The sequence below is a fragment of the Artemia franciscana genome, chromosome 7 (genome assembly GCF_032884065.1).
Source record: "Artemia franciscana chromosome 7, ASM3288406v1, whole genome shotgun sequence".
In the NCBI taxonomy this organism is placed as follows: domain Eukaryota; kingdom Metazoa; phylum Arthropoda; class Branchiopoda; order Anostraca; family Artemiidae; genus Artemia; species Artemia franciscana.
Window position 1 is genome coordinate 29888787 of NC_088869.1, and position 20431 is coordinate 29909217.

At 34.1% G+C, this 20431-nt stretch overlaps 1 protein-coding gene across 1 annotated transcript in view; it reads right to left on the reverse strand.

Annotated features, from left to right (window-relative positions):
• LOC136029138 (nucleoside-triphosphatase THEP1-like) overlaps positions 1-19811 on the reverse strand; it is a 37174-nt gene extending 17363 nt beyond the window's left edge. Inside the window, exons 1-4 of the mRNA XM_065707229.1 lie at positions 19653-19811; positions 12293-12455; positions 2949-3048; positions 24-218 (exon numbers count right to left, since the gene is read on the reverse strand). Coding sequence (XP_065563301.1) covers positions 24-218; positions 2949-3048; positions 12293-12455; positions 19653-19686 — 492 coding nt within the window. The 5' untranslated portion in view covers positions 19687-19811. The remainder of the gene's footprint in view (positions 1-23; positions 219-2948; positions 3049-12292; positions 12456-19652) is intronic.
• Between the last annotated feature and the right edge of the window lie 620 nt (positions 19812-20431).

A 20431-nucleotide genomic window follows, 5' to 3' on the forward strand; every position in this document is an offset into this window, starting at 1 on the left:
GTACATAAACTGCACATACTTACCAATATAACTTCAAACTGATTATTGCTCCTCAGTTTATCGAGAACAGGATGAGATTTCTGTCCAGCCTTCTGAATAGGTATTGTTCCAAATATCCGAACATCCGGTCTTAGAACACAATCAGCAATTTTGTCTGAGAACTTTCTACTGGTTAATTCCATTTTGCCAATCTCATCAACTGCCAAAAAACCTTTTCCCTTAATTAAAAGGGAGAATCTGTTATGTACTGCAAAACGTAGATTCAAAACAAAACTGGACAAATATGAAAAAGAAAGAAAAAAAGACAAAGAAGGCCACAAAACAAATGCTGTGGTATACAACTACTTCCAAATAAATGAATGAAGGAAGGGAGCCAACCAAGAGTTAAGGACAGTAAGGGCTTTTATTTACTAGAGAAAACGAGATAAACAACTGCCGTAAAGATTAAAAAGATGAAACAAGAACTACACCCTCGCGAAAGTACAAATATGAGATGGCTGAAATTAAGGGGTTTCTCACACAAAATTACGATTATTACATTTTATTCTTCGTAATTTGGCAAGTAAGCAGGAAGACTGATTTTCAAAACAACTATTATTCGATGAGAAAATTAGAGAGATTATTATTCGAGGAAAAAAAAATTCGGGGGGGGAGGGTTCAACTCTTAGGCAAGAAAAAAACAGGAAAATTAAACATTTCACAGGGTAAGTTTAGCATTTTGAAAAGCTGGGGGGACCCCTACCTTGCGTGCGTACATGTGGTCTGGTCATCATTATTTGCCAGGGTATGGTATAAACTTGTGGAAATTACAAATAAAATGTACATGTTTTCGGGTTTTTACTACATGCAGACCTATATACACAAAATAAAATAAAAATCATTGCTTGTAGCGAAGTGACCAATTTACTTTATTTTATTTATCTATACGGGTCCATATAAAAAATTCTAAAGCTTGAGTGCTGCTTGTGTATTTGTATATCGAAATTTGTGTTCGGCTAAGACAGTAATTGCACATGAAAACTAACTACACCTAGCATAAATGGATTCATATAAACGTTTTCCGTATCTCCATACTTCTTGGCAACCTTCCGTTGACAATTTCTGGTAACAGCGCCTCAAAATAAAATTTTTGTAGATTTGGCAGCATTTTGTACGGCCAGAATTCTCGGTCACGACCAATCTTTTCATAATATAATTCCCCTTCCCCTTAAAATATTACAAAGCATACAAAATCACTTTTACAACATTTCGATTGCATTTAAATTTGGTAATAATAGTCAAGTGTTCTTTTCAGCTTTATTTCACTATTAACTTTCTTTTCAAGGCAGGTATTTTTTAAGTGCTATCCACTCTTCCATTGTAAGCCCTTTCGCCGTCAGGGACGCTTTATATTCAAAAGAGCCTTTTCACCCGATAGAAAAATTGCCATCCCGTCTGAACTGGCCCCTAGAAACCCATATTACTTGTGAATGAAAAGCCCAGCAGTTCACAATGCAACCCGTTTTCTTTGCAAAAGGTATAATAGCTACAGGCTCATACATATGACCATGCTCCATTGCCTTTGTCTGGTGGCTTTTGGGATGCAGCCGCTGCCGAACTAATGAACCTACAGTCTTCACTCACCTTTTACAAACAGCACCAGCTACGGAAACGGTTTATCTTTTTTTTTTCTGTATTCTATCCAGTTATTATCGATAGAATTTCCTTGAAGCCTAATGGCTTTTTCGATACTGAGGATTTCCATTGCAGTACATTGAAGACGGATCAAAAATCTGTTTTTGCAATTCGAGTGCATCGCCATCAAGATCTATATCCAAACTGTTTTAATCTCTTTTTTAAGTGAAGACTGAGACGGTAGGATCGAGACACAATTTTTGCATAGTTGCATAGAAGTACCTAGAACTGTCTGTTGACAATTTCTCTAGAAAGCATTTAGCCCATCTTCTCAACTTTACCTACATTTCAATCAGACTTAATAACGTTCGTTAACAGAAATTATAGCATGACAATGTTATTTCTATGACCTACGTTGATATTCCTCCGACCTTTCTTGAACTTCGTAGCATAAAACACCGTTTAATTTCGGTATTCTACATTTTACGTCAGCACTATATCTCCTTCCTTGCAAATATTAGAATCTTAGTGAATAAATTTTGTATTAGCCCTGCATCATCATCATCATCATCATCTCTCACTCCGAATTTATTCATAGTGCATATAAATACAAATAGAAGCCGGATACTGCAGTTTCACATGTTATTCTTTTGACTTATTTTCTAAACTTTACCATATTATTTTTGGTCGAGAATAATTAAATTATATTTAACAACTAACATGTAATAGCACACTGTGCTTTTTAAAAAGTCAGTCAAAGAGCTCTAAACGAAACTAATTTTGGAAAGAGAAAGCCAAACAGTGGTATAAACCTCTACTGAGGGCTACGCATGCATCTTGAACCATGCTTTTGACACCTCAATACCAACTGAAATGGATCAATACCCGAGCCACGCTATAGTTGTATTTGCGGATAGGACGAAATTACGTGCAGCTCAGCGTATAGGATTTGTCCTGTGTACGATTTTGTTAGTTGAGCTTGTTTAGCTTTCAAGCGAAGTTTTTTTTTTTTTTTACTGGCTTATTAGAGTTAAGATATAAAGACCTTTTTTTTAATCAAGACAGGTCGAAAGCTGGAACAGCCGTTTCTTATCTTGTGATGAGTCTAACATTAGGGACAAAAACAACATTAGTAGACAAAAGGTTGGAAAAACTCAGTGTTCGATATGGGCTTTTCAAACCAAGTTCTTGCTATATAATCTATCCACTTCTTTAGTAAAGTGTGACGTTAAAATCAGCAGAATCCGTAGTGTAATAATGGTGTGGCGAAAGGCGAGGTAATACAAAACGCTTGAGATAAAATTTAGGTAAAAATAAAATAAAAGACATGTTACATGTTCAAGCTCCTTTAGAGTAATTTGCTCCAAATCCAACATATTTACTTGATACTTAGAGATCATTGGCCCAGCTGTCCACTCAGGCTGAAAGTATTCTCTGGAAAGAAATAGAAACGTGTGCAATAACAAAACCTTATGAAAATAGGTGTTTTTGCTCGTCAGTTTTTTTTTCGTGGAACACAGATACAGTGTGATAAAACAGTTATTCCTTTGGACTGATTAGCAGAGAAGAATTAATAGCTTTCACAAACCAATTGCTCTAACAAACAAATCTACTTTCCATTTGCCCATGGTTCCATCAATGTAGCCTGAATTCAACGTTCTAACATAAATAATTGGGCAGATTTCTTACATTCAAGTTTCTATCGTTATAGCAAAGTATCCAAAATAATGATTATTTTTTAAAAAATGCACCCTTTCAATAAAAAAAATTGTTTAAAGGGATATCCCACAAGGACACCGACAGGACACAAGGGGCTAATGTCCCATCCCTTGGAATATAAAAAGACACCTAAAGAAGTAAAAAGTAGGAAACGGCCATGGTAACACTCACCCCCTGAAGATTTTCATACGTGACACCCCACCGCCCTCCCCCTATACGTTTGAACGTAATATTCTCAATTATACTGAAAATGTTTCTGCAACAAGATGGGAGCTGTACCATAGCAGGCCCATATTACAGGCTTAGTTTAATAATATTCCTGACAGTAAAAAGAGAACAGATATCATATAATAGCTCGCTCTTTATCCCCCCACCCCTTCCTAAATTTATCTGAAGACTCACTGAAAGTTAGAAGAATAGGGCTTAGAAAGGGATCTTTCGGGATTCAGCCACTCACACAAAGGCGTGCTAGCCCACTCCCATAGTAGCTGATATCCTATTATCTACTGTACCAAAGGAAAAATAACACTATTATCTTATCTACCTAAAGAAAAATTACGATATTATCTACTGTATCCAAAGACAAGTAGAAAGACATTAAAACAAAGACGATTCCCATAATAATTCAAACTTAAAAACAATCGAAAATTATTATTAAGGAATGAATAAAACCCAAAACAAACATAAATCAAATTCACATTAAAACAAGAGCTAAGAGTTCATATGGCACTTGTGACGAGGCGAGAAGAGCTAAGAGCCAAGAGATCATATGGTATGAGCTCTAACAAAATTCTATGAATCAATAGATTGATTTAAAAAGGAAAATAAGAGGCTTAATGCCGGTCAGGATTTAAAATAAGATCTCTGAGTCACGATGTCCTTCTAAATATCAAAATTCATTAAGATCCGATCACCCACTCGTAAGTTATAAATACCTAATTTTTTTCTAATTTTTCCTCTCCCTTTAGCCCCCCAGATGGTCGAATCTGGGAAAACGACTTTATCAAGTCAAATTGTGCAGCTCCCTGACACGCCTACCAATTTTCATCGTCCTAGCACTTCCAGAAGCACCAAACTCGCCAAATCACTGAACCCCTCCCCCCAACTCCTCCAAAGAGAGCGAATCCAGTACAATTCTGTCAATCACGTATCAAGGACATTTGTTTATTCTATCCACCAAGCTTCATCCCGATTCCTCCACTCCAAGTGTTTTTCCAAGATTTCCCCCTCCAACTCCCCCCAATGTCAAAAGATCTGGTCGGGATTTGAAATAAGAGCTCTGAGACATGGATTCCTTCTAAAAATAAAATTTCATTAAGATCTGATCATCTATTCATAAGATAAAAATACCCCAATTTTCACGTTTTCCAAGAATTCCGGTTTCCCCCTCCAACTCCCCCCGATGTCACAGGATCTGGTCGGAATTTAAAATTAGAACTTTAAAGCACAAGATCCTTCTAAATATCAAATTTCACTAAGATCTGGTCACCCTTTCGTAAGTTACAAATACCTCAATTTTCAAAATCACCCCCCCCCCCAATTCCACCAAAGAGAGCAGATCCGGTCTGGTTATGTCAGTCACGTATCTTAGACTGGTTTCTATTCTTCCCATCCAGTTTCATCCTGATCTCACCGCTTTAAGTATTTTCTAAGATTTCCGGTCTCCCCCCCCCAACTGCCCCCCCCCCCAATTACGCTTGATCCGGTTGAGATTTAAAATAAGAGATCTGAGTTACGAGGATCTTCTAAATATGAAATTTCATGAAGATCCGATCACTCCTTCGTAAGTTAAAAATACGTAATTTGTTCTTATTTTTCAGAATTAGCCCCCCCCCCCCGATAGAGCAGATCCGTTCCAATTATTTAAATCACGTATGTAAAGCTTCTGCTTATTTTTCCCAACAAGTTTCACCCCGATCCCTCCAATCCAAGCGTTTTCCCTGATTTTAGGTTCCCCCACCCCAAACTTCCCCCAATGTCACCGGATCTGGTCAGGATTTAAAATAAGAGCTATGAGACACGACATCCTTCTAAATATCAAATTTCATTGAGATCCGATCACCCGTTCGTAAGTTAAAAATACCTCATTTTTTCTTTATTTTTCAGAATTAACCCCTCCCCCAACTACCCCAAAGAGAGCATATCCGTTCCGGTTATGTCAATCATGTATCTAGGACTTGTGCTTATCTTTCCCGCCAAGTTTCATCCCGATCCCTCCACTCTAAGTGTTTTCTAAGTTTTAGGTTCCCACCTCCCAACTCCCCCCCAATGTCACCAGATCCGGTTGGGATTTAAAATAAGAGCTCTGAGACACGATATCCTTCTAATTATCAAATTTAATTGAGATCCGATTACCCGTTCGTAAGTTAAAAATACCTCATTTTTTCTAATTTTTCAGAAATACCCCCCCCACTACCCCAAAGAGATTTAGTTCAACATGACTCTCGACATTCTCTCAGAATTTAAACTTAATACCCTAAGATATTCCTGAGACATTGCAAATGCACCCTTTTAACAACCTAGATGCACGTAGTGTCTTTCGATTTAGTTCAACATCAAAATCAACATTTCTTGACAGTTTCAACTTAATACCCCCGGCTGCTTCTGAGATTTTGCAGATATGCCGTTTTGACAACCTGGATGCATGCAGTGTTTTTATTTAGTTCAACATCCCTCTTAATATTCCTTGAAAGTTTCAAATTAATACCCAAAGCCGTTCTTGAGATCAATATAGATACATCCTGACATGCCCTTATGACAACCTGGATGTACTTACTCTCTTCTGATAGAGTACAACATCCCCCTCAACATTCTCTGAAAGTTTAAACTGAATACCGTTGGCCGTTCATATGATGCTACATCTATGCTCTATTGGATATCCCAAGATACCAAGTTTTCTTTAAAAAAATGGCGCCGTTAGACCACATTTCCACGAGTCTACGGAAAAATATCATTTACACTTACTATAGGCCCAGAAAAACTATCAGTTCCCAAATTTATCAAGGAAAAGACCATATTCCGATAGGTGAAAACTCCGGTGTCTATAGAATTCCTTGCTCTTGTGGTTTGGTACATCGGAAGAACTAATCAACGACATACGGATAGATTAACTCAGACCTCTCCCTCAATTAATAACACTAAAAAAGTGGGAAAAAAACAGAAAATTTTGACTCTGCCCTTGCAGAACACATATTTAATAACCCAGACCATACTGTTTTATTTAACGAAGCTAGCCTAATTTTGCATGACAACGGTATTGTCCAGCACTACAGAGAAGCTGTTGAAATTTATAAATACCGACATTTAGGTATAGCTTTGAACCCATATTCAGGTGATTTAAGAATAAATGAGTCGTATTTCGGTTTTCTCAAAAGAGAAGCCGATACTTTAGTAATCCCTGAAATAAGCCTTGAACCACCTTCCCAATCACATGATCAAACAAGTCAACAACCCCTTAGGTCTCATAGGGTATCCGCAAGAAATACAATGGTTAAAATCAGATATCAGGTGACCTAGTTCTCCAATTTATTTAATTGCTGGTTTGTTTGTTTAAGGGAATGAATTTTTACTTTTATTTCTCAGTTATTCGTTAATATCCGCCAATGGCAGTGCAGAATTTTTCAGATTTTGTGCAAATCACGGATATTGGCGAACGAATTGCTTTATGATTGTTAGGTATTCCATTTTAATTCTTATAATTTTGGTCTTTTATTGAATTTTATTTATCCTTTAATTTTTTTGGCTATTATTTTCTTTGGTTTTGTTGACTTTCCGCGTTCGTTTTTTGTTTTTTCTTCGGCATTTTCCTTGGTTATATTATTTCGTTCGCGCAGTTTTGTTCTGAAGAAGCGAGGGGATTGTTCTCTCGAAAGATTCACTTTGTGTGTTTATTATGTATTTTCGTTTGACCTTTAAAAACCCTACTTTTGATCGTTTTCTTAATCAGGTAGTGGGTTGATTTTATCCAACAAGAAAACAAACTAATTTTGAAATTTTCAGTTATTTTTCAATTTTGAATTAAAACATTAAAATTATTGTCGAGGCACCAAAAATAATTTTTGCAGTTTCAAGACAAACTTCAGCGATTAAAAAATATTTTAACTTTACTTATAACAAAAGAAATTCGGTAAGGATATTTTTGGAAAATGAAATGAAAATGGTATGTGTATATTGTCTACTAAGCTTCAAACTTTTGGCTTTCCTTTTTAAGGCTTTTGAAGTGTTGTAATCCCTTGTCAAAATATATACAGATATTGCAATTACCAGTTCTTTGCTCTTTATGCAACTTAATGTCATTTCATACTTTTCTATCGTCAAAGATATTTGATTACTGAAGTAAGGCCGATTTCTAACACCGATTTTCTACTAAGCTTTAATTTGGTTTTCTTTTTTTGTTTTTTGAACTATTGTAATCCCTTGTTAAAATATATTTTTGGAATTCCCAGTGTTTTACTTTTTATGTAATTTAATATCTTTTTATACTAAAGTATTTTCAAAGATATTTGATTATCGAAGCAATGTCAATTTATTTATTTTTCACAAATTAAGGCTCTTAACGAACTTTTTCAACCTTCCGACCTATCTAGATCGTTTTTTTAGGTCAGAATGTTCCACGATACAAATTTTCCCGAAAAAATATGGAGCCTTTTTCGAGAAAAAATACGAACATACATAAATACACAATTATTGCTCAATTATAAAAACTATATATATATATATATATATATATATATATATATATATATATATATATATATATATATATATGTATGCTTGGAGTATCCATGAAGTTTAATTTTCCCTCAAATCTGAAAACGACGGTTTTGAAGCAACTACTTTAAAGGGGGAGGGTTTAAAGGACACCCAAAAATATCTTGCAGCAATTTCCGCAACAGGGAAGGGGTTTAATGAAAAAAAAATTAAACGAAAGTGATATAAAAAGGACTTTTTTGGAGTCTCGTCCTACCTGAAAGTTGGAACCGTATGCCCCTATGTCTTTCTACTGAAAATCTTTATCATCTTTGAATAGAAATTACCTTGATATCTATTACTTAAGATATGCACCAAACGATTACCTCTAGTGGATTTAAAGAAAAACATTCGTATTAAGCCAATAAGAATGCAGTTTTGATTCAGCATTTGAATAAAAGAAATGTTTTTTGTACCAAAATGCTAAGAAAACCTTGCTTATCAACGTACCCAAAATCACTCGAAATTGCACTTGCAGAAGAACCTCTCCCTAAGGAAAAGAGAATAAAAAGAGAAATTTTAAAAATTTGATTTCTAAAATATTTTTCTCTCCTATTAACCTATGTCTATGAGAGCCACAAATGGAAACGGAATATAAAAAATATATTATTCATTATCCCATTTGCACCCTAGTAAAACGGTTCGCGATAACGAACTGTAATAAGGAGCGACCCGGTTCAATAGTAACCAAAACTCTAAAAAACAGAATTTTGATACCATTGGTTACATGAAAAGAATCACATTTTAATGCTGATTTTAGATATATGAGTTTCATCAAGTTTAGTCTTACCCATCAGAGGTTACGAGCCTAAGAAAATTTACCTTTTTATAGAAAATAGGGGGAAACACCCCCTAAAAGTCATACAATCTTAACGAAAATCACACCATTAGATTCAGCGTATCCGAGAATCCTACTGTATAGGATAATCCTACTGCAAAAGAATGTGGAATTTTGAATTTTTTGCCAGAAGACTGATCACGGATGCGTGTTTATTTGTTTTATTTTTTTTCCAGGGGTCATCGTATCGACACAGTGGTCCTAGAATGTCGCGAGAGGGCTCATTTTAACGGAAATTAAAATTTCTAGCGCCATTTTTAAGTGACCAAAAAATTGGAGGGCATCTAGACCCCCTAACACGCTCAGTTTTTCCCAGAAATCACCGGATCAAAATTTTGAGATATCCATTCTGTTCAGCTTGGTCGAAACTCTAAGAACTATCTCTTTAGGGACGACTTAATCCCCAAAAATCACCGGGAGGGGCTGCAAGTTACAAACTTTGACCATTGTTTACATGTAGTAATGGTTATTATGAAGTGCACACACGTTTTTAGTTAGACTTTTTCGCGTTGGGATGAGGTTGGTTCGGGGGAGGAGATTACGTGGGAGTATCTTTCCATGGAACAGTTTATCACGAGGGAAGCGAATTTCCATGAAGGGGGCGCAGGATTTTCTAGCATTATTTAAAAAAATGAGAAAATCAATAATTTTTTTCACCAGGTAGTAACGAGTAGCATTAAAACTTAAAACGAACATAAGATATTACGTATATAAGAGGGTTCATCTCCTCCATAATACCTTGCTCTTTACCCTACAGTATTTTTAGTAATTTCAACTAATTATTCCACGGCCTTTGTGATTCAGGGGTCATTCTTAAGGATTTGGGATAAAATTCAAGCTTTAGAGTAAAGAGCGAGGTATTGACGAGGGGGAAAACCCCCTCATATACGTAATAAAATACACAAATACTGAAGTTCGTTATGTAAGTTAATTCTTAAGGTACGTATGTTTATTACTGACAAAAACGTTCGTACAAAAATAAATCTAGTTGTATTTTTAAGTAACCGAAAATTGGAGGGCAACTAGGCCTCCTCCCTCACCCCTTTTTTATGAAAATCGCCACATCAAAACTATGAGAATGCCATTCAGCAAAAGAGAAAAATAATATACAAATTTCGTTTTAATTATTTATGTGCAGTGAGCCAAAATCAAAACATGCATTAATTCAAAAACGTTCAGAAATTAAATAGAAAAAAACAAGGTGTTTTAACTGCAAGTAAGGAGCGACATTAAAACTTAAAAGGAACAGAAATTATTCCGTGTATGAAAAGGGCTGTCCCCTCCGCAACGCCTCCCTCTTTACGCTCAAGTTTTTTTTATTGTTTTAAAAAGCAGAGTTGTGACAAAGAGTCAAACTTTAGCGTAAAGAGTGGGGAGTTGCGGAGGGGAGAACCCTTTTCATATACGGAATAATTTCTGTTCGTTTTAAGTTTTAATGTCGCTCCTTACTTGCAGTTAAAAAACCTCGTTTTTTTATTTCATTAAGGTAAAAGGGGGCAAAAAATGCAAGTCTGAATTTTTGTAATCTTTTCTGGATTAAAAGCTCATTTCCCTTTAATTCAATTCCAAGAGATTGGAAATAAAACTTCACTTGAAAAATTTCATCATCCAATGTTCTATTCCTTTCCTGAAAGAGGTAAAAGACCCTTTTTGCTAGTGGCCTATTTTTGACTTTGATACTTTTTGACCAAGGTGCATAATTCCAATTTCAAGCTATTGAATTCGAAAATTAACTAAAGTTGAGCTCCTGTATCATTCTCAACTGTATCATTCTCAACATTCTCAACGAGGAGGGGGGATGCTATAACAACCACAATTTAGCTTTCAGTTACAAGTCTCTTGAGTGAAATGAAGAATTTGGCTTTATCACATGGGTCATTATAAAAGAAATTATAATGTCATATAGAAACGCTAAGGCAGCTTGTCTTATTGAAGTGGCTACAATCTATATCATAGAAAAAATAATAGCCTTGGAACTTTTTGGTATGGTGGCAATTTTGTAAGATTCAAAAGTAAGGGAAAGCTGTTTTATTGAGTGATAAAGTAGATTCATTTCTTTAAGTACCAAAAGCATCAGTTTCAGCATAAATGTACACTGTTTCAGTATAAAAGTATAAATGTTTCAGTATACACGAGATGTGGATAGAAACAGTAGTACAACCCAAATATAGACAAGTATTACGGGGGTACACCTGTTTGTTGATATTGAACAAATATAGGTCAATCATAGAAAAGCGAGAATATGCCAAAATCAACCAAGAAAAATGATGTTTCCGAGTTCGAAGAAAAAAAATTATTGGTATTTCAATAGTCAACTAATGGGATAAATACATCAAAAAGAATAGCCTAATTGGTAAAAATTGTTCGCCTGTAGGTAAGTCAATTTGCCTAACTAATAATTTGATATGTTTAATATAGAAAAACCTTGAACATAAATATATTAAAATATATCTTAGGTTTATTGCTGTTCAATGACATATATTTTTTCAGTTCCTATTTGGAAATAAGATGTAAGGGTTATAATTCTTGCATAATTTTAATCATTCAGCCTCTGTTTTTTTTTCACACCATCTGCCGCCAATTACTGAGAGTGTCTGCCTTTAGCTACAGAAACCATAAAATATTTATTCTCTTATTTACATCTGATTTTTCGCACACGTTCGTAATTTTTAAGGTTAGTGCCCACTAAGTGCAAATATTGCATCTAAGAAAAATGTGGCTCAATCCTGCTTTTTAGGGCTATAATGCGAGAAAGTTTGATATAGCTAGGACAAGTTCTAAGGAATAAGAATAATAAATTGATAAATTGTTTGCTTGATTTTTTTGTTATTGTGATTTTTATTTTGTCTTTCTGCTTTGTGTGGTGGGCCGTGGACTTGGGTATCGGATCTTCAACTAATATTGTTTATGTTATAAACATTGACGGGGCCACCAGAATCACGAGCTCTGTGTCTCCGTGGTGACCCATTGTATTTTATTTGTTATGCGTATTATATTAATAAATTGAATTGAATTGAATCCCCAAACAGGGTGGCAGAATATCATAAGGAAAGATTTCAGGGAAGTGAGAACTTCCTCGGAGGGTGTAAAAAGACGGACCATAAATAGACTGGGATGGAGAAGGAGCGTGCCTAATAATGCTGCTCAGGCAGCTTTGTGGTACGGAGGGTTGTGAGTAGTAGTATTATTAGTATATGATTGTATAAAATTCCACTTAACCAAATTAAAGAATCATATTTTATTTTTAGTGTTCTTGGTATTTCAAAAATTTACTACTAAAAAAATAATAAAATGTAAGTAAAGCAGAATAGACATCAAACTTAATAAAGAGTTGGTAAAATTAAAGTCTCCCATATGGTTATGCTTACTGACTTTGTTCTAGACAAGACTCCTCTCTGACCACTCACAGTTACTATATCAAAGCCAATTCTGTCTCCAGCATGTCGGACTTCTTCAGTGAAAAATCCGCTAACTTCTTCGTTGTTTTCTTTTAGCTTTTGAATGACTTGCTTGATTACTGTTGTTTTACCGACACCTATAATGGTTTGAAACCAACAAGTTCTTGCACATTGGATTTTCAATTAGTACTGATCGCTCAAAAATTGACACCCATTGGAGCAAAATGCAAGAAAATAGAAAGATTAATGTTCTCAATTATTTCCACTAAGTATTTTTAATCTCAAAAGGTTTGTGGCAAACACAGAAAGGGGGCGTGTAAAAAAAAAGTTTGATATTTAGTTGTCATTGCGTGCTATTATAAATGATTTTGCTAAATAATATTAACAAAATTGTGCATAACTTTAATAATTTTGTATTGTATTTACCAACAAAAACATATTTTTAAGGGTGGGTCTACTGCGGTAGAACATTGTGCTAACTAAAGTAGCTTTGAATTTGTTTTTTTTTTCTTTGTTGTTAGAGAATAAAATAAAATATATAATAGCATTAAAAAAATAGCACTCTCAAGTAAGACACGAGAAAAGACAGTTTAAGCCTTTTTGTAGTAAGTTTTGTTCTTTGTTTATTACTTCTAAGTTTCAATTTTATTAATAAATAGAAAGTCAGTGTAGTCTAAATACCTTTGTTGTTCACGTGTTGGCATTTATCAGCAAATACATACTCATATTTTATAATATTTTGGTGGGTAGCGATGTAAAATTACTGTAAAATAAAAACTCGGTAAGTAAAATTGGTAAAATAAGGTCATATATAGTTTCATCAATTTAATTAACTCTCAAGTTTATACCTTTGGTAATCTTATCCCTAGAGTAATACCTCAGATATTGGACAGTGCTTGATTTCAGACATCCATTGTGTGAAAAAGAAAATGAATAAAAAAATAAAAACAAATTAATTAAATTTACCATTATTTGGGAGTAAAATCATATTAGTTGTTGTTTCTAAATTGAAACCTAAGCAATGTCACTCTAGCAGCCTTGCATATTTAAATAGCCAAATTCAGCCATATTCCTCATAACACATACATGTTATGTTTCATATTGAATATAATTAAAAAGAGGTTTGTTACACTTTGATGACTTTGATTAACTAAGCACTGGATCATAAGAGCAGAACATTCAGTCACTTTCACAGTCATTAAGACTGTCTTCAACAGGATTTGCTTGCAAATCTATCTCCTCTCCTTCAGACTTAGATTTTGATTCAGGTGACCGTGTCTGATCCAAAGCCCCCACCCCAAAACGAAAATCCTGGACACGGCCCTGAGGATTCTACATCAATTCCTACCTCCACCCTCCAATCGTCACTCCCTTAGAGCTAATTCTGTGTTTATCTGAGATTCTTTCAAAATTTTTGAACCACTAGGGCCATTTAACAAGAAGATGAATTTTTTTAGACACTGTAGTCAGTAACAACTCATTCGGTAGCAATTCGTAGAAAAGCAGGCTAAATCTTAGAAAAGGGCAATGGAACCATCGATTTCCAATTGACAGAGCTCCCTTCAAGCATTTTCAACAACCCCTTCCACATGAAGTGTAATTGGGAAAAAATAAATGAACAAATATTAATGTATTGAATCCTTGTGGGTATTTACTATAGGTAATGCAATACTATTGCACCTAAATTAAACAGGATAGCAGAAATTCCTATTTCTATTGTAATGAAATTCTGGAATTATTTAAGGGGAAAATAGGGAGTGGAACTTAAACAGGATAGCAGAAATTCCAATTTCCATTCTAATGAAAATACAAAATTATTTAAGGAGAAATTAGGGAGGGGGGTAAACGCCGGCCCCCTCGGAAAAGATGCTATGCATACAAGATTTCTCTGATATGTAAAATTTAAAATAAAATGAGGATATTGATTCTATTTTGGCCCTCCATATTGTTGAACATCCACATCAAGTAATTATTGTTGATGAGACAACTTTATTATTTGAAGCAAATGGCTTCCCAGATTCTTTTGCGATGGTAATTGAAATATAAAAATAAATCCATAACTAGAGACCTTGCTTTAAAAGGAGATAAATAAAAAAACAAGTTTTTTTAACTGAAAGTAAGGAGCGACATTAAAACTTAAAACGAACAGAAATTGCTTCGTATATGAAAGGGGCTGGTCCCTCCTCAACGCCTCGCTCTTTACGCTAAAGTTTGACACTTTCTCTCAACTCTACTTTTTAAAACAGTAAAAAACTTTAGCTTAAAGAGTGGGGCGTTGAGGAGGGACCGGCCCCTTTCATATACGAAGTAATTTCTGTTCGTTTTAAGTTTTAATGTTGCTCCTTACATTCGGTTAAAAAAACTTGTTTTTTTATTAAATTTCTGAACGTTTTTGAATTAATGCATGTTTTGATTTTGGCTCTCCACAGATGAATAATTAAAACGAAATTTGCATATTTATTTTTTTGTCTAAATGGCTTTCTCATAGTTTTGATCGAATGATTTTGGGAAAAAAGGAGCAATGGAGGAGACCTAGTAACCCCCCCCCCAGTTTTTTCGTTACTTAAAAAGGCAACTAGAACATTTAATTTTTTACAAACGTTTTTATTAGTAAAAGATATATGTAACTTACGAATTAGCTTATGTAACGAACTTTTGTATTCGTATGTTTTTATTACGTATATGAGGGGGTTTACCCCCTCAGCAGTACCTCGCTCTTAACAACAAAGCTTAAGTTTTGTCCCAATTCCTTAAGAATTACCTCTTAATCACAAAGGTCGTAGAATAAATAGTTGAAATTACTAAAAATACTTAAGCGTAAAGAGTGGGGTATTGAGGAGGGGACGAATCCCCTCATATGCGTAGTAAATTTTGTTCGTTTTAATGCTGCTCCTTACTTTCCGATGAAAAAACTTTTTCATATTTATTTTTTTATTGTTTTTTTTTAAATAATGCTAGAAAATCCTGTGCTCCCTTCATGGAAATTGTCTTCCCCCATGACAAATATCCCCCTCTTCTCAACAACTCCCCCCAACCAAAAAAAATCCCTCTGAAAACGGCTGTACACTTCCCAATAACCATTACTATATCTAAGCGCAGGTCAAAGTTTGTAACTTGTAGCCCCTCCCACGGGTACTATCGGGGAGTAATTCGTCCTCAAAGACATAGTTATAAGGTTTTTTGACTATGCTGAATAAAATGGCTATCTCAGAATTTTGATCCGATGACTTTGGGAAAATGATTAGCGTGGGAGGGGGCCTATTCGGTCACTTAAAAAGGGCACTACAACTTTTTATTTCTGTTAGAATGAGCCCTCTTGCAACATTCTAGGACCACTGGGTCGATATGATCACCCCTGGGGAAAAAAACAAACAAACAAACACGTATCCGTGATCTGCCTTCTGGCAAAAAATACAAAATTCCGCATTTTTTTAGATAGGAGCTTGAAACTTCTACAGTATGGTTCTGTGATACGCTGAATCTGATGGTGTAAATTTTTGTTAAGATTCAATGGCTTTTAGGGGGTGTTTCCCCCTATTTTCTAAAATAAGGCAAATTTTCTCAGGCTCGTAACTTTTGATGGGTAAGACTAAACTTGATTAAACTTATATATTTAAAATCAGCATTAAATGCAATTCTTTTGATGTAGCTATTGCTAACAAAATTCCGGTCTTAGAGTTTTGGTTACTATTGAGCCGGGTCACTCCTTACTGAAACTGATACTGAAGATATTCTTATCCCAATTAACAAAAACTTGAATTAAAGGTTCAAATAATATTTTTCTTCAGTTTAAATTTAGATCATATGATCACACTTTCAATGAGAATTAGGCTAGTAGACAAGATAAGTCAATCACTAAGTAGAGAATTCTTGCCTAATCTAATAGGTGAATAGTCTTTCATTTATTCTGGCTTCGTTTTTTGGTTTGTTTGATTCAGTCTTTCTTCTGCTCAATTAAGAGTTAATTCAAGGGGTTAGTTTCCCTTCTTTTTGAGCACATAACACAGCTGTGCAGAAGTCCCTGACAAAATATCTGCCTCTATCATTTCCACTTTTTTTTACTGCTGGCTGACATTAGACTCATTTTTCTTGGCTATTTAGTTTTTGTTTTGTTTTTTTCTTGTTTGTCACATGTCAGTTATGCTTGTAGCCCTTTCTTCCATTGACAGTTCAGAGAACTAATGTAATTTTATTTCAGCTAATATTTCACCATTTTGAAATTGTAATTACTTCTAAGTTCTAACAAGGGAAACCATTGAATATGATTTTGTTTTGTGTATAGCTGAGTTCCTTTTAAACTGGGGAAAACAGCTATACACAAAACAAAATAAAATTCAATCCTTTTTCTGCCAGCTTCATCACACTTCTGTGCTCTGAAAATGCAAAGCGTCGTAAATTATGTCAGTAAAATATGCAAGATACTGGTAAAATATGTAAGTTATTTAAAATACGTTAGTTACCGAATTTTACCATGACCAATTTTACAAATTATATAACAACTAGTATCACAATTTTTAATCAATTATAAAATAAAGATCTGAAACTACCTTTGCATGTTTTCAGCATAGAGATTAATATATTTTTCAATAAAAATCTAAAGATTTTAGTTATTTCTGAGTGGGCCAAGAATTTGAAATAAAACTATACTTTTGACAAATTTAAAACAATATTTTTGTGAAGTGTATCCTCGGATTCTATATATATATATATATATATATATATATATATATATATATATATATATATATATATATATATATATATATATATATATATATATATATATATATATATATATATATATATATATATATATATATATATATATATATATATATATACTGTTACAGTACATGATAGAAATCTAAAGTTTAAATTGGCTATGTATATAACTCTAAGCAAAACACAATCATTCTTATATGTAAACAACAGCAAAAGTACAAAACCAAGTGAAAAGCCATGCCAAGCAATTTGGCAAAGCATCCAATAAGTAAGAGTTTTAGTGACAGGGTTATCAGCTTGAGCAGAGTCAAAACTTTTTCAAACACATATAAGGAGTATATAAAAACATATTTGTTTTTTTGGGGGGAGGGGATAAAATAATGATTGTTGCAGCAACTGCAACATAGAAAATAATATCCTAAATTAAGTACAAATTCTAAAGAGCATTTTGAAAAAAGAAACAAGTGAAGTGAATAAGAATCACCATTTGAAGGTGATTCAAAAACAGTATCTGTTATTTTGGCTATTGTCACAAAGGTTTATTGAGAAGGCAAATTTATGGGAATTTTGAACAATGCCTGGAGCCCTGAAAGATGGTGGCAGTTTGAAATGAGAGCTCCACCATTATGAATATGTCTAATGTAATACCATTACTATCTGATTCCCTGTGGCCTATCTTTTATTATTGGAAATAGTAAAAATGTCTTTTTCCTTTGTGTAATCATCTTTGAAAAAATATATCTTGTCAAGCAACTCTAGAGGAAAACTGCTAAAGAGAACATTGAGAGAATGCTCAACTAAAATGTTAATTAAACTGACAAAACTCTAGAGGAGGGGCATTACCTTCTAAAGCTTAGGAAAATCAAAACATTAAACATTTTCTTTAAAGATGAAAAATGATAAACAAAAAAAATGCTCAATTGGTGTTCTAGTTACAGGGCAACTCTAAAACAGCAAGTTTATGCAATATTTTCTAGGGAGCACCTTATTTTACCAATTTTACTTACTGTATTTTTATTTAATGGAAATTTTAATAGAGTAGGTGGATGTTGAATAAATTAAAACACACTATGTGTAAACAGGTTGTCAAAAGGTTGCTCAGGTCCTCTATTTATATTCTACCAATATGTACTTCCCAAGCTGAAAATTTAATGATCCCCAATATCTTTAACTATATCCTCTTATCCCATCCAATTTTTTACAAGAATTGCACCATTAAGTGCATGACTGTGATATTTAGTTCATCACTTGACCAAGAAGTAGATTTACTGGAATATTTTCCTTTTGTTCCTAGAAGAATGATTCTATGTGTTCTATTTAGTGCATGTAATGATCATACTTGATTAAATTATGTCAAGCTGTCTCTTCATGGTCATAATAATCATAAGTGCTTTCCTCTCCATAAAATTTTGCAAGATATGAATCTGCATGTCTGGACCTTAGACACAAGGGTATGCTCCTCCTCTCCTAGATAACTTCCTGTAAAGCTTCACTCTGACTTCCTTCTGATTTTACATGGTGTGAACCAGTTTCCAGAGGTTACAATTTCATCAAAATAGTATTGCTGCTGATTTTTTTGTAATCTCTTCAATCATCATTCACTATAACAGCTAGCTATCTCCCTTGACCATGTCTCTCTTGCATTAATGTTGCTAATAGCTTCTAGTGCACTCTTTCAATCTGAGCATATTAGCACATTAGGACAATCTTTCAGACTTCCTTTTACATACATTACTGCTTTGTTATTGTTGTCACTTCATCACAAAAAATTGGTGTTTGTTTAGGTAGCTTGAACTGTACTGTAGCTTTCTTCTTTGGAATGACTCTTTAATCAGTATCCTGAAGCTAGTGGCTTTCCTTTCTTCTCCATGACAGTTGAGCACTTAATTTTGCAGCTTCCTCACTGTGGAGGTAACTCAATGTCTGGAACTTGCAGCATATCTGTGATCTTCAATTCTAGGTCTAATGAGCACATATTTGGACAGATCTTTGAAATAAATTTAGCTGATTCCACTTTCTACAATTGTTTACAGACACATGCAGACCTGGCTTAACAATCCTTGGTTTCACTGGATTTGTTCCATATGACCCCCATATTTTTACTAGATATTTCTGTGTAATAGTATTCCTTCTTGTTTCCAGATCTTCCAGGCCACTTTCTGATTGCAAAAATGATACTTGGGTTGTTTTCCTAGCACCAAACGCAATTTTTATTACTGTATATTAGATCATATTTAGATTTTTAAGGGATGATTGATTTGCAGGATGTTATTCAACAGCTCCATATTATAACTTTGACCTAATGTGTGTGATGCAGAACAGAATCAAGAAGTCCTCAATCATACATTTCTAATTTGTGGTTACTAGAGGCATTTTAAGACTCAAAATGTGATTTCCTCAAAAGCAATTATTGAATCATGAAACAACACAAAAAAAAAACCATCAAGTGATATATTCGTTTCCATGATAGCTAAATTATGTTTTTTAAATGCAAATTTACCTGTTTTAAGCAGGTAAATTGGACAAGAGATGTTCAAATCCATTATAGTTAAAAGGCTAGTCTAAGGTAGGCTAGCTTATTAAGACTACCAAGCCAAGCATAATTATCTTACCAGGAGATCCAGTTAAAAGAACATGTTTTCCCATCTTTATGATTAGAGTAACAAAAAGTGTTTTATCAGCAGTCAATCTCAGTTATTGCTGCTTGTTAACGCTCCTTTGCTTTTGCAACACGGTGGAAGTCTAATTTGAATGAATATTTCGGCCCTATGATCTAGGGCCGTCTTCGGCAAAACATAAATAAATAGAAGAAGAAAAACTTACAACAACATACAGTCGATAGAACTAAAATGTTTTTGTTTTTTTTAACAGTCCCAGCATTCAACCAAGCGAAACTCAACCTGGACTGTTAAATAAAGTGAGATAAAACGAGACAATTCATTGAACTGAAAGAAGAATAATTAAAAACGCGTTTTTAGTGCTAATCTTGCTTTTTCGGCACCTGACCTTAAAGGTCTATTTGTGACTGGTTCTGTGTTAATAATTACTGTTTTTTAAATAATTTTTAAGATTGTTTTTAATTAAGTTCATGCACAGCGTCCCTATTTAAGGAAATATTATTATTAATTTTAAGTCTAATTTCAATTGCTTCTCGAACTACCTGCTTCAGGCCTAAGTCATTGCTAATAAGGGTGGATTCTTCAAAAAGTATTTTGTCGCTTGGATTTTCAAATACATGGTTGCTTAAAGCATAATCAAAAGAAACCGCAGCAATATTAGAAATTAGAGCTTTGATGATATCATCTTTATGTTGTTGTAACCGTTTCTCTAAATTCTTATCAGTTCTATCTATTAAATATTTACCACAGTCGCATGGTATTTGATAGATCCC